Source organism: Uloborus diversus, chromosome 4, assembly GCF_026930045.1.
Source record: "Uloborus diversus isolate 005 chromosome 4, Udiv.v.3.1, whole genome shotgun sequence".
Taxonomy (NCBI): Eukaryota; Metazoa; Arthropoda; class Arachnida; order Araneae; family Uloboridae; genus Uloborus; species Uloborus diversus.
Genome location: NC_072734.1, coordinates 51,087,354 through 51,108,129, shown reverse-complemented (window position 1 = coordinate 51,108,129; position 20,776 = coordinate 51,087,354). Strand labels below are relative to the sequence as shown.

Below are 20,776 nucleotides of genomic sequence, written 5' to 3'. Positions count from 1 at the left end.
AGAAGCATAAGCTGGCATCTCGAGAAGAAGGTTACAGAGACATTGAACCAACTAGTGAGAACCATAAACTGGTAGCTGAAGAAAATGGTCAAAGTGGTGTTGAGTCCACTGTTCTAGAACCGAATACTGATAATCTTAAATTTGACTCGAATAATGCTAAGTGCGAACCTGTCGTTCCAGAACATCATGTACAGTTGAAACTTTCGTCATTTGAATTGGAAAACGGTAGATTGAGGTCGGAAAATTCTGAAAAGTTCTTAGCTACTGTAAACGTGGATCACAAATATGAAATACCTTCATTTCAACGTCGTAAACACCAGCGGTATCCAGAAATGGTTTTTGGAAAGAATAATGAGATGCACAGACTACTAGACGCATACTTTAGAAATAAAACTAATCAACAACTTCGTTTGAATAATAAAAACCAGCCAAAAAATTTTGAAAGCGTCTATCAACGAAATATCACCACAAAACTAGCCCCTTCCCGTACAAATGGTGAATCTTACAAAACCGATTTTTGTAATGATGAATATTGCGCAGGTGACTGTGGCAGAAATGACTACAGTAGATCAGAATATTTCGAAGAGACTTGCCTAAATGAGAATAGTCAAACCAAAGAGCAAGAATGTTCTTCTGCAGCTGTTGCGGAACTCGAATGTCGCAAGAACTTGCTACCAAAAGTTCTGATTAATAACCGTCAGCTTGAAACTTTGAACAAAAGCAGTCATCGAGTCATCACCACACAACCTACTTCTTACAATTGGAATGAATCTGATGGAAGTGATTGTTGCAATGAGGATCGCTACAACGATGAGCAAAAAGCCTCGAATGCAGCAGCTGTTGAAGTCATATATCCCAATTATCTGCCTCAAAAGGTTTTGAATAACAGTGTCCCAGTAGGAGATCCAAAAAATAGCACTCAACGAGTTATTACTGCCGAACCCATTCCACCCAACAGATACGGCGAAAGTGACTGTTTTGCAAGTTGCGGTGATAACTGCTGTAACAATGATTGTTGCAAGGGCGACTGCTCTTGCGATGGGTGCTGTGAAGATAATTGCTGCAAGAGATGTTGCAAGCAGGGCTGCTGTCAGCAGGATTGCTGCAAAGATGGTTGTTTCGAGGATGGCGTTTGTGAGTATTGTAGTGATTTCTTCGATGATGTATGTAGTTGTTTCAGCGAATGTATTTGTAAATGCTTGGAGGGTTTTTGTGATTGCTTCTGCGAGGCATGTGACTGCGATGACTGCGATTAATAACGGCTGCTTTATTATGAACTTTTTTTCGGAAAACTTTAACAGCAATCTATGGATAATTTTGTCAGAATTATGAGTACACTATTTTGCTATTTCTGAACTAGTTTGTGTAAACATTTTTCTCTTCAAAATAAGTCTTTGTAAGGAATACTTCTATTGTGTGTTTCTATTAAAAAAAACTGTACTAAGTGAAAAATGTGTGCTGAATTTCTCATGATCATTGAGAAGTTTGAAAAATCATCTTGCACAGCTCTAGAAAAATATGATGAAAATCGCAAAAATTTCGAAGCTTGAATCCCCAATAAAATAGATGGTTTCATTATGAGATTACGTGACACTCACTTTATGAAACATGAACCTACTTTTCGCAAATTTATCTAGTTAAAAATGTTGTCAAAATTATCTGTTAAAAAGGAATAAGATCCCATTTTTGACCAAGATATCTAAAGGCATTAATAAAAGTTCAAATAAAGCTTATGTTTTACTAAGTGTATTCACATTTACATTTCTACTATACAAATGCATACGTTAAAATTCAATTCTAGAGCTAAACTTGTTTGAATCGGAAAATATGTTGTAGCTTTTGGATAGTACTAACCAGGAAAATACATGTTTATGTAAAAATGAAAATAAATAAATAAATGAGTTCATAAGTAATATTAACTGAGTATAAGGTATATCAATTGAAAGAGCAATATTGAGTCGTGTTTAATCGTTGTTTTCGACAGATGAACCATTTGACCCCTGTTATCGAAACATGAGGTCTTTCAGTTGGGCTACATTTTACAAACAGTCGTCGAATTTATCTAGAAATGTGCACTTTAACTGTCGCTGTAACTTCGTTAACATTCAAATTGGGGGAGGGGGTTGAGCACCCTCTTTCAGTTGAAATGGGAAGCTAAAATTCTTCCTGTACATTGCTATCCGCAAGTCTAAAAATATTGAGGGATGTCCTGGTATCTAGGAGAAACTTTTTTTAACACGTATTTTTGAACCACCCTACTGGAGGACACTTATATCATATATTATATTATGATAAAAGATTTTGGTTTGAACTCTTATTTAAATTTTAAAATAGTCGCTTTATTTAAGTTCTGACTCATAACGTTTAGTGATTGGAATTCTATTGCATGATTTAGGTTTGGGCGTCGGGCTGACGTTCAATTCGGCTGGCGAATAAAGGCTTACAGTCGTGGCCACAAATAACATCAATTTGCATAAAATACACCGCCAGCGCAGATATTTGTGCTTTGATTTCAATCTTTGAGTTGAGCCGCACTATTGCTGCGGTCAATCGTCTGGTGTGCTAATACTATATGTGCTACTAGTTTGTTTGGCTCTCTTGGCTCCTTTAAGAGATTTTCCACCTCCAGCTCAGTTACTTCCTATTCGCGGCTGATGAGGGCTAAAAAGCACGAAACTGCAGCCCTCGGTGATATGACTGGTAATAACTGAACTGGCGGTGTATTTTATGTATTTCTGCCTTAGCCCTGGCTTAGGGCGGTAACTTACTTCAAAATAACTTCAATTTACTTAAATTTTGACTGCTTTAGATTAGCTTTTTGAGCATGGAACTAGTGCAACTTATGTGAGACGCATTTTGTCCTCAGAAAACTGTTCAAAACTTAACATATGTTGAACTTGACAATCGGAAAAGACAACTTCTAAGGCATGATATGATGTCGTGCAAGTTTTCTAGTACTCACTGGTTCCACGTGCCAACAATCAAGTTCTCGAAAAGTTAAACTAAAAAGAAGCAACTTAGAGTAAAAATCTACAACAACCCATTCAAAAAAGGTTTACAAACGACAAAATATTCAGTTCCATTTAAGTAGCTTCTCTCTCTGCACCCAGATGGTAATTTTTAAAACTTACTGACGCGAACTGCTTTATATACCACATTTTATCAATTTAAATGGATAAATATAATCATACTTGATATTCATACTTTTTTAAACAATAAAGAGTAGTAGATTAAGTGTGAATCAAGAAGTGCTTATATGATAGTATTGTTCTAAAGGTAGATAAAATATCTTCTGGCCATACTTTATTAGATCAAAGAAGGATAATTATTGAACTTTGGCTGCAAAAAGCGTGCTCATTATTTCAGAAATATTTACGTATGCGTTAAGTTAGAATTACAGTAAGGCGTTACTTTTCGTTGATAACTAAACTTCAACTATAATTTGGCTTTTGTAGTCTTATCGATTTCACCTTATTTGAATAAGTACGAATGTCTGATGTGCAATTTTAATCACTGAAATTTTTAGTAATCAATTCAGTACTTGTTCAAATTTTATGCTGTAGAAAAGATAACCACAGCGCATCAAGGCATAATATCATACTTCGCGGTGTGTCAGATTCACACATTAGGGAGTCAAATCCAAGCTGGGCTGGTGTCCAGCGCACCATAGCTGCAGGCCATTATTGGCCTCCAATCCAGCCATACGGCGAGGGGGGAGGGGGGGTTATAGAATTAAAACTCCCACTGAAGATTTTCAAAATAACTCCAAAACATGCCTTTTATTATACTGTTTTTTTTCTTTTGAAAAACGTTATTAATAATTTATTTTTTATTTTATTAATTTTTCCATTTCACTTGAAAAATAAAACTATTACTATTGAAGAATTGTATAAAAACAGTGATTTTCATTGCAATGATGGCGAACATCCTTTGTTAAAAAACAATTCAGCGTTTACCTTTAATTTTGGATTTACCTTACTTTCCACAGACATTTAAAATTCCTCCCCCCCCCCTTAGTACATAAAAAGGTAAGGTTGAAATTGAAAAACGGGTGGGGGGGATTTCTTGTTGGCGAAAGTAGGGAATGCCAAATTTTGGATGCCTGACGCTGCAAAAACATCCAAATTCTTTACATTTGAAAGTATCCATTTAACCTATCTTATGTTAAACAGATTAGCATAAGATATGTTAATCTCTGTTTAACATATCATATATATATATATATATATATATATACTAGAGGACCCGACAAACGTTGTTCTGTTCAAACTTCGTAAATTGAAAAGTTGAAAAACTTCAATAAACTATCAAGTGTTTGAACCGTTTTGTTGAAAAAAATAAGTAAATAGAAAATATTTTAAGCTGCTTGGTGTCAAAATGCGTATATTTATTACAACTTGATTTATCTAGTGCCCACTGAGCAGTTGCTTCATCAACTATTTTTTCTCGCGTACTTGGAAGATCTTCATAAATTGTATGGTTTGTTCCATCAGCCATACCCAAAGTATAAAACTCATCCTCCGATATTAAGTTTAAAAAATTAACTACCCATGTAGAAAAAACGGGAAATCCCGCTGCAACGTCCCTCATATGGAAAAGAATAAAGCAATCGAATGGATATCGTTTAAAAAAATGATAAAGATAAAAACAGTACCCTGAATAAGCGAAAATTGACCCCCTCCCCTCCTGATGTAAAATATAAACGTTCGTCAACTAAAATGACTAAACACTCTTTAAAAACCAAAAACAATTCTTTGCAATTTAAAATATTTCGCCAAATGAACAAAAAATACAATAAATTACATTGACAGTAGTAAACAAATAATCACGCAACTGTATTGTTATGGCCAATGTCGTCAAGCCACCACGTTCCTGTAATCTGGCCGATCAGTAAGCGAAGCAAACTCCGACCGGTTAGCGATCCCATCTTTTGAACTAAAACTTCATATATTTGCCAAATTTTTTTTTCCAACAAAGCTAAAAATCTTCCGCTTCATTGATCTTGTATGTACAGAACTACCCTGTTATAATTTACCTGGACGAAAATAAAATTTGTTTCGTCTTCAAATTCCACCATCTTTTCCTTTAATAATGTACTGATTAGTTTGATAATTCTTTAAGTATTCTTGCCATTGGTGCAAAAACTCAGATGGATTTTAACCGAGAAACAAATGTTGTTATGTACGGTACTATCCGATCATTTCGTTAGGAAAACCTAAAGCACCGACCCGGTCACATGGTCTTTGGTTTAACTACGACGAAAAATACGCGTTTTGTGTGAACCTAGTGAAAGAAACCCGATTTCTTCCAGTACTTTAAAATAATCACTGGACCTAAAATCGTTGCTTTCAAGAACTGAAGGCTTAACTCTCTCTCTCTACGTATTATCTATTCTCAATTATTGACATATCACAGTAGGAAATTTCATTACAAAAAGCAGAGCTGGCTTTCTTATTGTCCTTTGGCAACGGGTTAAATATTTATTTCAGTTCTCGCTCAACAATAGGTTAAAATAAATATTTATCATTTGGGAGATATAAGCATCCAATGTTTTAATTAATTAATTACTTAACAAAAACGTTTTCGATTCGATCCATCGCGCTTCGAAACCATGCTTGCCACAATTTAATTACACACAAAAAATTTGATCAAAATCGGTCCAGCCGTTTGAAAGCCTTATGGTGACAAACGTCCGCACAGAAGATTTTTATATATTACGATATATATATATATATATATATATATATATATATATATATATATATATATATATATATATATATATATATATATATATATATATATATATATATATAATGTTTAACATACCTTATAAGTGTCAAAAATAAATAAATAAATAAATAAATAAAATAAATTTAAGAAATATTACTCCGAATGCGCCTAACTCATATACATGAATTCGAAGTAATGCTTCTTAAATTCATATTTTTATGTGAAACACGCACTTCTCCTTTTGAGTTGTTAAATCGTCAATTTTAAATATTTCATTTCTTTTTATTATCGGCGAAGTCTTATGTAGTGTGCACATCAGATTTCTTTCCTTCATTGAATAAATTAGTAATTTTTTGCATTTGCTCATGGTAATGACTTAAAGCAGCACCCACTCATTTAAACGACCTATAGAAACAAAAATCAATAGAATATACAGATGAAATTAATTTATTTGATCATCTATATTTCACGAGAAATAAGTTTCGTAAAACCCTCCCCGAAACAAAAGTCTGGCTACGGCTCTCTGAGGGAGGGGAATTTCTTCGTAGACCCCCCCCCCCCCTCCCCTTCCGTGTTGTACATTCTCAGGCTACTTGCTGAGGTTGGTAAGGTGGAGAAAAGCCATGTCGGATATCCGATTTTTCTAAATTCTTCGAATTCAGCGTATTTTTACAGGAATTACAAAAAAAAAAGGTACATATTGCTTTAATCCTGATGCATACAAAACTTGATATCAAACTTGCATTTCTCCTAGTCAACTAAATGTTTTCGATTTTCTATTTTTCAATATCTCTAGTGGCCAATCGTGACTCAGCAAATTCTGAAGACAGATCATTTTTGAAACCGTCTCATGAGTATTTAGACTTACTTACAATAGTCTTTCTTGCCCTTGCTAGAGCCGCTCCTTAAGCCCTTGCTATAGGCGCTGTCGAAGGAGGCGATTGCCCTCAAAACCGGTCTACCTATTTTAATCTTTTATTTGCGACTATTGACGTTGTACTATTTAAATATATTCTTGGTAGTCTACTGAACTCCAAAAGCATCATTACCGAATTTTTGCTGTTTATGTCTTAGAGTTTTGCGATCAGATTGGTACTCGCTGTTCATTGTGTCAAATTATATAGTAAACGATTTCTATAAAACCCCTTAATTTTTGTTGCACAAACCAAGTTTTAAAGAGCGAAGAGCTGGAACAAATGCAATAGAAATTAGAATCTGTAATGCAGAAAAGAAAAAAAAAAAGAAAAAAAACGCAGAAATTAACGTAAAAAATACCCGCTCGTAAAAATTATCGTCACAAAACACCTTTTTTTAAAAAAAATCCTGTACCTTATAGCGAGAAAAGTTGACATTTTTTTCCTTATTTTATTTAATTATTATTGTTATTATTTTATTTTATATTTTTCAATTATTACTATTTTTCTTTTTTATAGATTTTTTCCCTCATGTTTGATTTTTTGTTTTGCCTTTAAACTGTTAAATTTTCTATAATTTACATAATAAATTATTTCAACAAATACATAATATCACGATAGACTTACCTTGTATGTTTTATTTATTTTTTAAAATAATCTATATTTTTGTTTGAAAGAAAATAGAGTGATTTGAATATTTTTGTTACACAGTTATGTAGTGTCATTGAAAATATTTCTTTATCATCGAATTGAATGTTGGTGGAGCATTGTTTGATTTCTATTTCATTATCTCTCTTGAGTTTATCTTATACTTGGTTCGTAGATTATGCAGCTGTTCTTTGTATTATTTCTCCATACAATTTTGTGTCATGTACAATACTGATAACTTTACAGATAAAATACCTGTAGGTGTGGGTATAACTTAACAATTCAATATTAGTATTAAAATCAAAGGGCAGATTGTCTAAAGAGAGAGTGTAGAGGCGTTGGAATAAAATATGAATATTTAACAGAAATGATGCAGTAGTTTATAAAATGCCATTTATAATTATTTTTCTTATAAGATTTCTGCATAGTGAAATGAACGTGTGTTAACACTTCAAATTGAAACCCGCAATACTCTCATATACCTCATGAGAATCAAAACATACAGTTATCGATTAATTTTTTTTTGATCCGCCGTTGTTGTACTATTAAATTGATAAAAGTTCATCTCGAACAAAACAGGGTGATTAAAAATGAGTGGTAGAGTTTTAAACGTGTTTACTTCTAAAAGTGAAAATTGTACAAAAATGAAATGTTTTTGCGTACTTAAATAATTTTTAAGATGTTCTGCGTGCCCGCCTCCTGACGCATGAGCGATATCACCGACACCTGTGCTCAAACTTCTGTCGTACACGTTGTATAGCATAAAACTGTTCCAGATGTTCTACCTGCCCTCCTCCTTACTCCTGAACGATATCACATCACACCTGTGCTCAAACAAACTGTTGCCTTACGTGTTGTAGCATGAACTTAAATCATTCTCAAGATGCTCTATCTGCCCTTCTCCTGACGCCTGAACGATACCACACTTGTGCTCAAACCCCTGCCGTACACGTTGTAGCATGTACTTAAATCCTTCTCAAGATGTTTTATCTGCCCTCCACCTTACGCCTGAACGATATCACATCACACCTGTGCTCAAACTGTTGCCTTACGCGTTGTAGCATGAACTTAAATCATTCTCAAGATGCTCTATCTGCCCTTCTCCTGACGCCTGAACGATACCACACTTGTACTCAAACCCCTGCCGTACACGTTGTAGCATGTACTTAAATCCTTCTCAAGATGTTTTATCTGCCCTCCACCTTACGCCTGAACGATATCTCATCACACCTGTGCTCAAACTGTTGCCTTACGCGTTGTAGCATGAACTTAAATCATTCTCAAGATGCTCTATCTGCCCTTCTCCTGACGCCTGAACGATACCACACTTGTGCTCAAACCCCTGCCGTACACGTTGTAGCATGTACTTAAATCCTTCTCAAGATGTTTTATCTGCCCTCCACCTTACGCCTGAACGATATGACATCACACCTGTGCTCAAACTGTTGCTTTACGCGTTGTAGCATGAACTTAAATCATTCTCAAGATGCTCTATCTGCCCTTCTCCTGACGCCTGAACGATACCACACTTGTGCTCAAACCCCTGCCGTACACGTTGTAGCATGTACTCAAGTCCTTCTCAAGATGTTTTATGTAGTGATATGTCAGATCGTTAAAAAAGTAGATCCGCGGATACGGATACTGAGCCGGATCATTAGTGTCAAGATCCACGGATACGGATCTCAAAATTTTTTTTAACCCAAATTAACTACCCAAGTGTAAAATTTGCTACGGAAAGTATTCCCGTTAGGGTAATGGCACTGTTTCTTCAAAAAATGTCATCTACGGTGAAAATATAAACAAGACTCAATTATTTACTCTTTAAATCTCCATTAAAATGAGGTGGAATTGGAAGGAATGGGTACTACATTAATGCTTAGATAGAATATGAAAAATTAATTCTAGATAGACTGGTAGATGTAGGATAGAGGAGCTAAAGTGTAAAGCTGCTTCTGGACAGGATAGAAATAATTTTCCGCTATTTATTTCAATGTAAATGCAGCGTTGACCCATTCCACCCAACTTACCGCGACCGACGAAATAACAAAGCCGGGAACACCTTTGCAACTAGTAAATGGATAATTTAGTCTCTTTTTTTTTTTTTTTTTGAAGGAATCCAAGAGACAGTATTTTTTTTAGTTGAAATTAAACAGATAATTTTGGTAAAAATTTTTCAAAAATTTCATAAAGGGATCATGTATCCCCACATCAAGGGATACATGACCCCTTCACAATTTTGTGTCATGTACAATACTGATAACTTTACAGATAAAATACCTGTAGGTGTGGGTATAACTTAACAATTCAATATTAGTATTAAAATCAAAGGGCAGATTGTCTAAAGAGAGAGTGTAGAGGCGTTGGAATAAAATATGAATATTTAACAGAAATGATGCAGTAGTTTATAAAATGCCATTTATAATTATTTTTCTTATAAGATTTCTGCATAGTGAAATGAACGTGTGTTAACACTTCAAATTGAAACCCGCAATACTCTCATATACCTCATGAGAATCAAAACATACAGTTATCGATTAATTTTTTTTTGATCCGCCGTTGTTGTACTATTAAATTGATAAAAGTTCATCTCGAACAAAACAGGGTGATTAAAAATGAGTGGTAGAGTTTTAAACGTGTTTACTTCTAAAAGTGAAAATTGTACAAAAATGAAATGTTTTTGCGTACTTAAATAATTTTTAAGATGTTCTGCGTGCCCGCCTCCTGACGCATGAGCGATATCACCGACACCTGTGCTCAAACTTCTGTCGTACACGTTGTATAGCATAAAACTGTTCCAGATGTTCTACCTGCCCTCCTCCTTACTCCTGAACGATATCACATCACACCTGTGCTCAAACAAACTGTTGCCTTACGTGTTGTAGCATGAACTTAAATCATTCTCAAGATGCTCTATCTGCCCTTCTCCTGACGCCTGAACGATACCACACTTGTGCTCAAACCCCTGCCGTACACGTTGTAGCATGTACTTAAATCCTTCTCAAGATGTTTTATCTGCCCTCCACCTTACGCCTGAACGATATCACATCACACCTGTGCTCAAACTGTTGCCTTACGCGTTGTAGCATGAACTTAAATCATTCTCAAGATGCTCTATCTGCCCTTCTCCTGACGCCTGAACGATACCACACTTGTACTCAAACCCCTGCCGTACACGTTGTAGCATGTACTTAAATCCTTCTCAAGATGTTTTATCTGCCCTCCACCTTACGCCTGAACGATATCTCATCACACCTGTGCTCAAACTGTTGCCTTACGCGTTGTAGCATGAACTTAAATCATTCTCAAGATGCTCTATCTGCCCTTCTCCTGACGCCTGAACGATACCACACTTGTGCTCAAACCCCTGCCGTACACGTTGTAGCATGTACTTAAATCCTTCTCAAGATGTTTTATCTGCCCTCCACCTTACGCCTGAACGATATGACATCACACCTGTGCTCAAACTGTTGCTTTACGCGTTGTAGCATGAACTTAAATCATTCTCAAGATGCTCTATCTGCCCTTCTCCTGACGCCTGAACGATACCACACTTGTGCTCAAACCCCTGCCGTACACGTTGTAGCATGTACTCAAGTCCTTCTCAAGATGTTTTATGTAGTGATATGTCAGATCGTTAAAAAAGTAGATCCGCGGATACGGATACTGAGCCGGATCATTAGTGTCAAGATCCACGGATACGGATCTCAAAATTTTTTTTAACCCAAATTAACTACCCAAGTGTAAAATTTGCTACGGAAAGTATTCCCGTTAGGGTAATGGCACTGTTTCTTCAAAAAATGTCATCTACGGTGAAAATATAAACAAGACTCAATTATTTACTCTTTAAATCTCCATTAAAATGAGGTGGAATTGGAAGGAATGGGTACTACATTAATGCTTAGATAGAATATGAAAAATTAATTCTAGATAGACTGGTAGATGTAGGATAGAGGAGCTAAAGTGTAAAGCTGCTTCTGGACAGGATAGAAATAATTTTCCGCTATTTATTTCAATGTAAATGCAGCGTTGACCCATTCCACCCAACTTACCGCGACCGACGAAATAACAAAGCCGGGAACACCTTTGCAACTAGTAAATGGATAATTTAGTCTCTTTTTTTTTTTTTTTTTTTTGAAGGAATCCAAGAGACAGTATTTTTTTTAGTTGAAATTAAACAGATAATTTTGGTAAAAATTTTTCAAAAATTTCATAAAGGGATCATGTATCCCCACATCAAGGGATACATGATCCCTTCATGCGGGATACTTGATCCCACTTAGAAAATACATAGACTTTTCATTAGATCGGCAATTTATTTATGGATTTTAATTTTCTACATAATGTTTCTAAAAAATAACATCATTTCTAATTTTCTTTATTAGATTATAATAATGTGAGCACAAAATAACATAGCTTCAAATTTCACTAAATGTTTGTAAAAAAAATGTACACAACTTTCATGAACCTATTATGCTTTTAATCAGTTACTTATTATCCAATACTTTTGTGAACCAATACTATATTTTATAAATAACAATTTTTTTAAAGTAGCGTAATGAAACTAAAATTGCAACAAATAAAAAAAATAGGATGACAAGCACGAAAATCATCTTGTTTGCAAACATCTTGTCTTGCAATAATAAAATCAAGTGTTTTATTAATTTAATTAATTTTTAAGAAGAGGGAATAAAAATGTAGCTATCAGTGTACTAAAAAAAAGAAAGCCTATGTTATATGTTTTCAAAACCTGAAAAATCAAATGCAGCCAATTCGTTTGTTGTAGTTCTTAAAGTTCAGCTCAACCCATCTGGATGCATGCAACTTAACACATTCACTCTCATTTACTACACTTTTTGTCAATTTTTCAAGAAAAGTAGATTGATTAAGCATGTTACCTTTTCGCTTTAGAAAACTTATTTCCAACTCTAGAAATCCAACTTAGCATTCCATCGGCTAATGGGTCTGCATAATGGGCAGCTAACTTTTGTGTTGTAAATCTAACTATAGCAAAACCATTTTTTTTTCTTTCAAACAAAGATTTGACATCTATTTCAACTTGTTCAAGCTCATTTGAGGATCAGAACATAATTTATCAGCAGAGTTAATTTATGCTTAGATGTTTGAGGTGTTCTGCATGTTACAATTGCGAGCTAATTATTTAATTGTAGCATATTTACTGCAGTGATTGATTAAATCTATCACTCATTCTGTGATAAATTTTATTATGTTAACATGGTTTTGAATGTTTAAAGTTAATGTCAACTAAGTAAACAACATTTATATTGTTTTCATTGTGTTTATATTGTCATATGGAGACTTGGTCCCTTGGATCATGTATCCCTCTAAACGAACTACAGTAGAACCTCTCAATAGGGGACACTAAGGGGACCAGACATTTTGTCCCTTAAATAGAGGTGTCCCTTATTCGGAGGTGCATGAATTAATGGATGCCGTGTACTTAGTAGTATAATATCACAATAAACAATAACTATTAACACTTAAGATTAAATGCTGAAAATGTCTCATTATTTAAAATAAAAAACATAATTATTCACAATTCTAAGTTTATATTATTTTATTAATTGAAATTTAATAAAAATATTTATAATGGCAAAGTTTTGTTGCATACAGAAATAATTTTGAAGTGATTCATTACATGTATTGCTTTATGTTACGTAATTTACAATGCAATACTGTGTGAATTGCAATTAATGCTCAAATTTCTTAAGTTTTATATACAAAGCTAATTAGTTGCCGTTAACTCTTCGTCGGCGCTGAACCAACTTGAATAAATTGTTGAGAGGGCAAATTATGCATTTTAATTTCAGCAAGTTTTTTAAAAATACATTACTTGTTTCCTTCACATATATTTATGTCAAACATACCTCAATTAATTTTTAGAGGAAAAGTGAAACTTGAATTCCAGTAAATTCACTATTTCTTATGTGCTTATACATTATTTCTTGCTTTTTTTTGAGCAATCACGATTGCTTATTGTTCTCACTTGACTGTTTTTGGCGTCTTTTGATTTTTCCCACCGCCACCCTCCGCACCATCACCGTCGACGGGCTCTTCACGATGCTGCACTTCTAGCGAAAGCCGTCTCCAGGTTGCATCCATGTCCTACACACACGCGCATACATACACAACTACACACATGCGCACATACACACACGCACACACACACACACATACACAAACACATAAAAACATACAAACACATACACACACGCATACGTACTGACACCCACACATACACAAAAACATACACACACATACACTCAACTATCCACACATTCATACCTGCGCACAGACACAAACACACATGCCCACACACACATACACATAGCCCCTACACACAAACACACACGCCTACATACACACACTCGTGATTGCGAAAAACATAATTTGAATTCAAGATGTCAAAATTCAAATTAATTTTTTTTTTGTGATTGTCCCTTAAATAGAGTGTCCCTTAATTAGAGGTAAATACATGGAAGTCCCTATTCCAAGGGACTGGGACCTGAAAAAACGTCCCTTAAATACAGGTGTCCCTTAAGGGAGGTTCTACTGTATATGAAAACATTCTATGGACACTCGCCGCTGACGTCATCAAATCAACCAATCGGTTAACTGGTTGCTCTATTCGAATATACCCTATGGTGTAAAATATCTTTTTGTTTCAATAGGAAATAAACAAAGTTTTGTAGAACAAATATACAACTGTATTTTGCTACTAAATGTTGGTTATTTCCTGTAACTTCTCAGCACAAAGGTATTTATTTATTTCTTACCTTTCTGTTTTGTTCCAAAGAAGTATTGAATAAGCCCTCTTTCCAATTAATCATTGCATCTAAGCATATTGTGGTTATATAAGTGATTTTTTTTTTTCACTTCTGACACTGTGTCATCCTTTGTTTCTTTTTGATATAAGTTCAACAGAATGCTATGAGACTTAGTATTTTTTCACCGATTGCTTTTATTTATTATTCTCCGCTTGCGTGTTTCACATTTCGGTGAAAAATCTAATTATGTAGTGCGTGCAGATGATTAACAATGATTTTGTGACTTTTGTAGTTGTCTAGTGTAGTCTTTTTAGACGCATATTAAAAGCGTCACAAACATTTCGATAACAGATTTCCTACATTGAATACGTAATAGAGAACACCGCCCCCCCCCTTCCGCTACCCCCCCTTTTCTTTGTAAGCTCATTTTTTCAATATTCTTCAAAGGATGACAATGCATTACTGTTCAACATGAAGGAAACAAAATTCTTTATTGCCTTTTGTACCAAGTTAAAAAAATACTCTTCATTGATGAATTTATTATTATCATTATTTTGCTTTTATATTGATTCTCTGTGTGACGTATTTCTTGCTCGTTAACAAGCTTAATTCCCCCCTTAAAGACACCATTTCATTTTGTAATCATTGACTTGGAAAATGTAAAAAATTCCTGTAGTAAGATTTGAACCCACTTGCGCTGGAAGATAATTTCATTTTGTTGAAGAAAACCTTTTGATTTTTTGCTAAAAATAGCTGTTTTTCATAACTTTACCTTCACTAAGGCACTGGTTAATATTATCCGATTAAGCTAAAACTTTGCAAATCACATTTTTTAGCATATTGGTACATTTTAGGGGCTGTTGTGAATATTGTGGTTTATATTTTGTGACTTAATCTTGTAATGCCATTGATGATATCCACTGCGACCTGACTTGAAAAATCACGAATACCACTCTACAATTTCTATCGAGAAAGTGGATGTGAACAAACTAGGAGTCAACGAAATGTACTATGAAGTGAGACGAAGCAAAGTTTTTAGGATTAACAATTTTTTGTGTTAGGGAAAATTACGATTTTTTTGCTAAAAATCGCTGTTTTTCTCAACTTCACCCTCATTGAGGCACGGGTTAATAATGTGCAATTGAGCTAAAACTGCAAATCACGTGTTCTAGCCTATTGGCACATTTTAGGGGGGTGCCGCGGTTGAAATTCGGAAATTGATTTTTTCGACCATCTTATAGTTGAACCCTTAATGCCTCGTATTGGATTGTTTTGATTCGTGCATTTGTGAATTTCTTGCCAGCGCAAGTGGCTAATGTGTATCATTATGATAATTTTAAGTACTAATAGCAAGATCATTTCCCACCCTTTCGTTTGTGTGCGTCTTCCTTCGTTCGTTTGTATGCTTCTTCTTTTAGAGAAAAGGGAGAGACACCCGATTCCTCTCCTCCCGAGGAGAAAGAACAATCGGTTCAGGGGAAAAATACTTCTTCTGCTACCGTTGAAGAATATAATTATTTGCCAATAGCTCCAGAACATGACAAAAACGAAGTGGAGGGTGAAAAATACAAGCCACTCGCTCCAGAATATTGTGTAGGTAATCAAAATTCAATCGCCCCTAAAACTGAGTGTGAAATGTACGAAGAATTACCTCCAAGTTATGATGATATCTTCCAGAAATCGATTGCTACTGAAGCAGGTGGGAATATATACAAACCGATACCACTAAAAGGGGTTGGTCACAGTCAGAAACCAATTTTTCCTGAAATTCATGGTGATAAATACAAACACTTAACTCCAGAAGGAGTTCACGTGGATGACGAAGAGACTGTGCCGGAACATGATCGTGACAAACACAATGTTCCCGTAGAGAAATGCAGATCGTTAACTCTCGAGGAGGACTGTAGACCAACAGCTCCGGAATTGAGTTGTGGTGAGCTGAAAGGAACTCCTGGGAAATACAGTGAGAAGCGCAAGCCATCTTCTCTGAAAGAGGATCCTGAAAAGATCAAACCATCAGCACCCGAAATTGATGATGATGGTCTACCATCCTCAAAGCAAGATAATCCAACAGCCACTACTAATATTGTTAAATTTAAAGTATCATCATATCCAACAGTTTATTACCAGCGACGAAAGGAAAACAATTTAGGTAGGAGTAATGAGATGCACAATTTAGCAGTTGTGGGACTTGAGGATCTGAATCCTCAACCACAACATGGTTTTACTAATAATTACAGATCATCTAATTTTACAAATAACAGTTATCCTATTATTACTACTCAGCCTAGTCCATACAGCAGATTTGATCAATCTGATGGAACTGATTGCTGCAATGATGATTGTTGTGCTGGTGACTGTGGTGGAGAAGATTGTTGTAATGATGATTGTTGTTCAGGAGACTGTGGTGGAGATGATTGCTGCAACGATGATTGTTGCAAAGATAGCTGCACTGACAAGGAAGCTTTTGAGTTTTGCTGCCAGTGTTTTTGTATTTGTTTGTTCGCATTACTCGAATCCTGTAAGGATAAATCATAATAATGTGGCTGATCAAAAATGACCCAGGAATTGTATTATAATCTTGTTTTTTTAAAAATTCGGTGCTTTGTATAAATCTCAAATTCTGCTGTTTGCTGAGTAGTAGCTGATTTGTGGAAGTCATTCTTTCTGCAAAATAAACGATTTTTAAAACAATGCATATTGTCTGAAGTATCTATCTTTTATGATGTTTAATCTGTTTAACTGAGTTAAAGATTTATTTCTTTAATTACCAGGAAATAATTATCAACAAGGCGCTTTTTAAATCCAAATATTAGGTTATCGTTACATAATCTCATTTATAAGAACATAAAGATATCATATACGTATGTTTCCCGTGCATAACAGTCTACTCTAGCATTTCCCCCTTTGCAAGAGCGCCCCGATGTTAGTTCATTGTGATCATTCAAAAAATTTCTTATTCTGCAACTTTTGTCTGATGATTCGGCAGAATTATCACCATTCAACAAAGTTTGGAGTTCTATTCAGAAAAATTATCATCATTTGGCGAATTTTCAGTTCTAGTCTGCAAAATGCTCATCATTTGTCGAAATTTGGAGTTCCATTCGCTGAAATTATCATCATTCAGAAGCTTTTGGAGTTCCATTTGGCCAATTAAGATTTTCAGCCCTCTAAAAGTTTAAGTCCGAGGCGTCCCTGTCTTTTTGTCATGCTATTTTTTTATTGACAGATATTTGAAGCTAATTGATCTAAATCTATACCTTAATCAATTATTTTTGAATATCTCTTAGCTTGTAATATTTTTTTATCTTGCTTCAAATTACTTTGTGGTTTTTTAGTTGCTTTACGTTTTTTGCAGATATGATTTAATGCTCATTTTTTTTAACAATCTGATATTACGCAGATTGGATAAACTTTTTCCATGTGTCAAAACGTTTTACAAAAAACTCGAAGAAAGCTTTAATTTTTTAGTAGCATGTTTTTTTTTTTTTTTTTTTTTCAAATGTGTTTGTACATGTTGTCACATGTACTACATAGCCTTAAGACACAGTTTCTCTATACGTTGTACATATTTTCGAATATCAAAGAGGAATTCTTGACGAATTGTTCTGCCATATTTGATTCGTTTCAGAAACGAAAATTTCATTAGCACTGTTTTGGCTTATGGCACGTTAAATTTCGCACTAATTTTCAATAAACTACTTGATCTTGAAAATGTACAATAGAAACAATATACTGAATTTTAAAATAAAAGGCGAAGGAATATTATAAGGATTTTTTTTTTTTTTTTTTTGTAAAAAAATTATTTCGAACTGCACATGAGCAAACGGACACAATTTTTAATCCTTCATAATTCTGTGGTGCCAACTATCATATGCCTTGATCTTCAAAAGTTACTTTTCCCGGACTGGAATAGACTCATGTGTGACAACATAATTAAATTATAATACCTACCAGGTAGGTGGCAATAAGAACAGAGTAAATATTTCACCATTTTACTTAGCCCCACTATTTCACTCTACTCCACATTCTCCTACATATAATTTCAAATTCGTTTAATTATGCTTGAACTATTAGTGATATTGGGTTGTTTTAGCACTAAATAAAAATTGTTGAAAAATCCAGCATTGTAGGATTTAGGTATATGTGTGATAATTATACTAGGGCGCTGCAAAACATTGGTCGTTGCACCGTAAATTTTCATACTTTGTGGACAGATTTCTATCAGAATTTAAATTTGAAGCACCCCGAATGGAAAGTAATTTCAACATTTTTACTTCCTTTTACAAAAAAGGAAGTATTGTATTCGCGAAAAAATTTTCACTCAAAAATCGCCCTTAATTTCCATTTTGCTCACCCCCAAATGAATGTTGAGTTTTTTTTTCGATTCGACCACATGCGGAAAAGTGCCTAAGAATGTATAGACACGCGAAATATCCATTTTGACCATCACCGAGGTAATTACAACGACTTTTCTCGTGACGTCTGTATGTATGTGTGTATGTGCGTATGTATCTCGCATAACTCAAAAATGGTATGTCCTAGAAAGTTGAAATTTGGTACATAGACTCGTAGTGGGGTCTAGTTGTGCACCTCCCCTTTTGGTTGCTTTCGGATGTTCCTAAGGGGGTCTTTTGCACCTTTTTGGGGGGAAATCATTGTTAATATCAATGCAAACTTAAGTGGTGTTACAATTTGGCGGACACTTGGCGATATATCGCCAGTCTTTTGGTCGCCAAGTTTTGTCGCCAACTTGGCGGAAAATTTGGCGATTTTTTTTATCTGGTTTTAATTTGGCCATCGTTTTTAATATTTAGAGATTAAACTATTGAATCACATTAAAATTGCCAATAATGGGAAAATGACATTAAAATGGAGTAAAAGGAAGTCATGTGAGGCACACATCAGCTCGTTATTCAGAAGATGTGGGAAATAGTTAATTTTCTTTAGTTTTTTTTCTTCCAAGTTAGATCACATTGATGGTTTTCTTAAAAAATAATATTAGTTCAAGATCTTCAACTAATTTTGGAACATATTAAATGTTGTCAACTATTTTAGTGAGATACAATTGTAACATAAAGTGAAAATTATATTAAATTGCATGACTTTTTAGAAATTAGAAAAAATAACCCTGAAAATAATTTTTTAATAAGTGTATGTTTTTTTTTCTTTTTTTTTTTTTTTGAAAAATATGACAACTAAAAATCAAAATCAATTTTATTTTGTTTAGTTAGTGATAAATAAGAAACACACATCGACACATATTTTATTTTCGTGTTTATTTATATTACACAAATTTTATTATTCAATGAAAAAAATAATTTTTTTTTATTCTCCATTCTTACATATTAAGATGAATAAATACAAATGTAATAAGAAAACAATTAATAAAAAATAAATTATATGTGTTCAGTTATAAAAATGCACAAATAATTACAGCTGCTACAATAAGTAAATTTATGAACTGTTAAACTTGAAACTCGTCAATTAAATAAAAAGAAATTCTCGAAAATTTTGTATTGCGCGCTAAAGATATGTAAGGGGGAAAAACATCATATGTTCAGTTTACATACCTGAAGAATGTAACAAACATCAATTCTGGATCCTGAATGAAAAATAACTAGTTAAAAGTTTGTGCTCTAATGAAAATTTAAAATCAAAGCTACCTATGTATTGCAAATATTATAGTACAAAACTGATTTTTCAAAATAAAAATATCGTTAAAATTGTTTCACCGATAGTTGAACAAAATTTACTGCGTTGCATTGTAGAATCTAGAAATGTTAGATTTTTTGCTGAAACAATTCATACACAAATTAATGTTCAAAACGTTAAATTTTAATAGTACGTAGGCTGTTCAGTAATAAGACTAATTTTACTGCCGTGAAACCACTCATGGTAATGTCATGGCTGTTAATAAATCCTGTGGCATGAGAAATGTCTGTGGTCTGTACTAACAAAAGTTACCGATAGTTGGCACGTACAGACTCATGTTCCCGAGTATCACGTGACTGAATTGAAACCTGTTGGTTGGCCCCTACAAGAAATAAAACTAACTTTAGTGCTGCGAAACCATTCGAAGGAATGTTAATTTGTGTGGCAATGAAAAATGTCTGTTGTCCGCATTAACAAAAGCTACCGATATTTGGTGGGTACACACTAGTGATGTGCCAGATCGTAAAAAAGTAGATCCACGGATACGGATCATTGGTGTCAAGATCCGCAGATACGGATCTCAAAATTTTTTTTTACACAATTCAACTATCCAAGTGTAAAATTTGTTACGGAAGGTATTTCTGTCAGAATAATAACACTGTTTCTTCAAAAAATATCATCTACGGCGAAAATATAATCAAGACTATAATTTACTTAATAAAGAAATCTCCGTTAAAATTGAGGGAGAGTTGGAAGGAACGGATCAGCGCTGCATTAATGCTTGGATAGAATGTCAAAAATTATTTCTAGCTTGCTCGGTAGATGTAGGATACAGGAGCAAGAGTGTAAAGCTGCTACTGGAAAGGCTAGAAATAATTTTTAGCATTTTATTTCAGCATAAATGCAGCGCTGACCCATTCCACCAAATTTTCTCCGCTCGACAGAATAACAGAGCCGGGAACACCTTTACAAACAGTAAATAGAGAATTTAGTCTCACTTTTTTTGAAGGGTGCGGAGAAAAACCAAAATAATGAATAACA

General features: G+C 34.3%; 1 protein-coding gene across 1 annotated transcript in view; it reads left to right on the top strand.

Annotated features, from left to right (window-relative positions):
• The window catches only part of LOC129219636 (uncharacterized), a 74,603-nt gene extending 57,861 nt beyond the window's left edge, over positions 1-16,742 (top strand). The window contains exon 3 of the mRNA XM_054853898.1: positions 15,499-16,742. Coding sequence (XP_054709873.1) covers positions 15,499-16,618 — 1,120 coding nt within the window. The 3' untranslated portion in view covers positions 16,619-16,742. The remainder of the gene's footprint in view (positions 1-15,498) is intronic.
• The last annotated feature ends 4,034 nt before the right edge of the window (positions 16,743-20,776 follow it).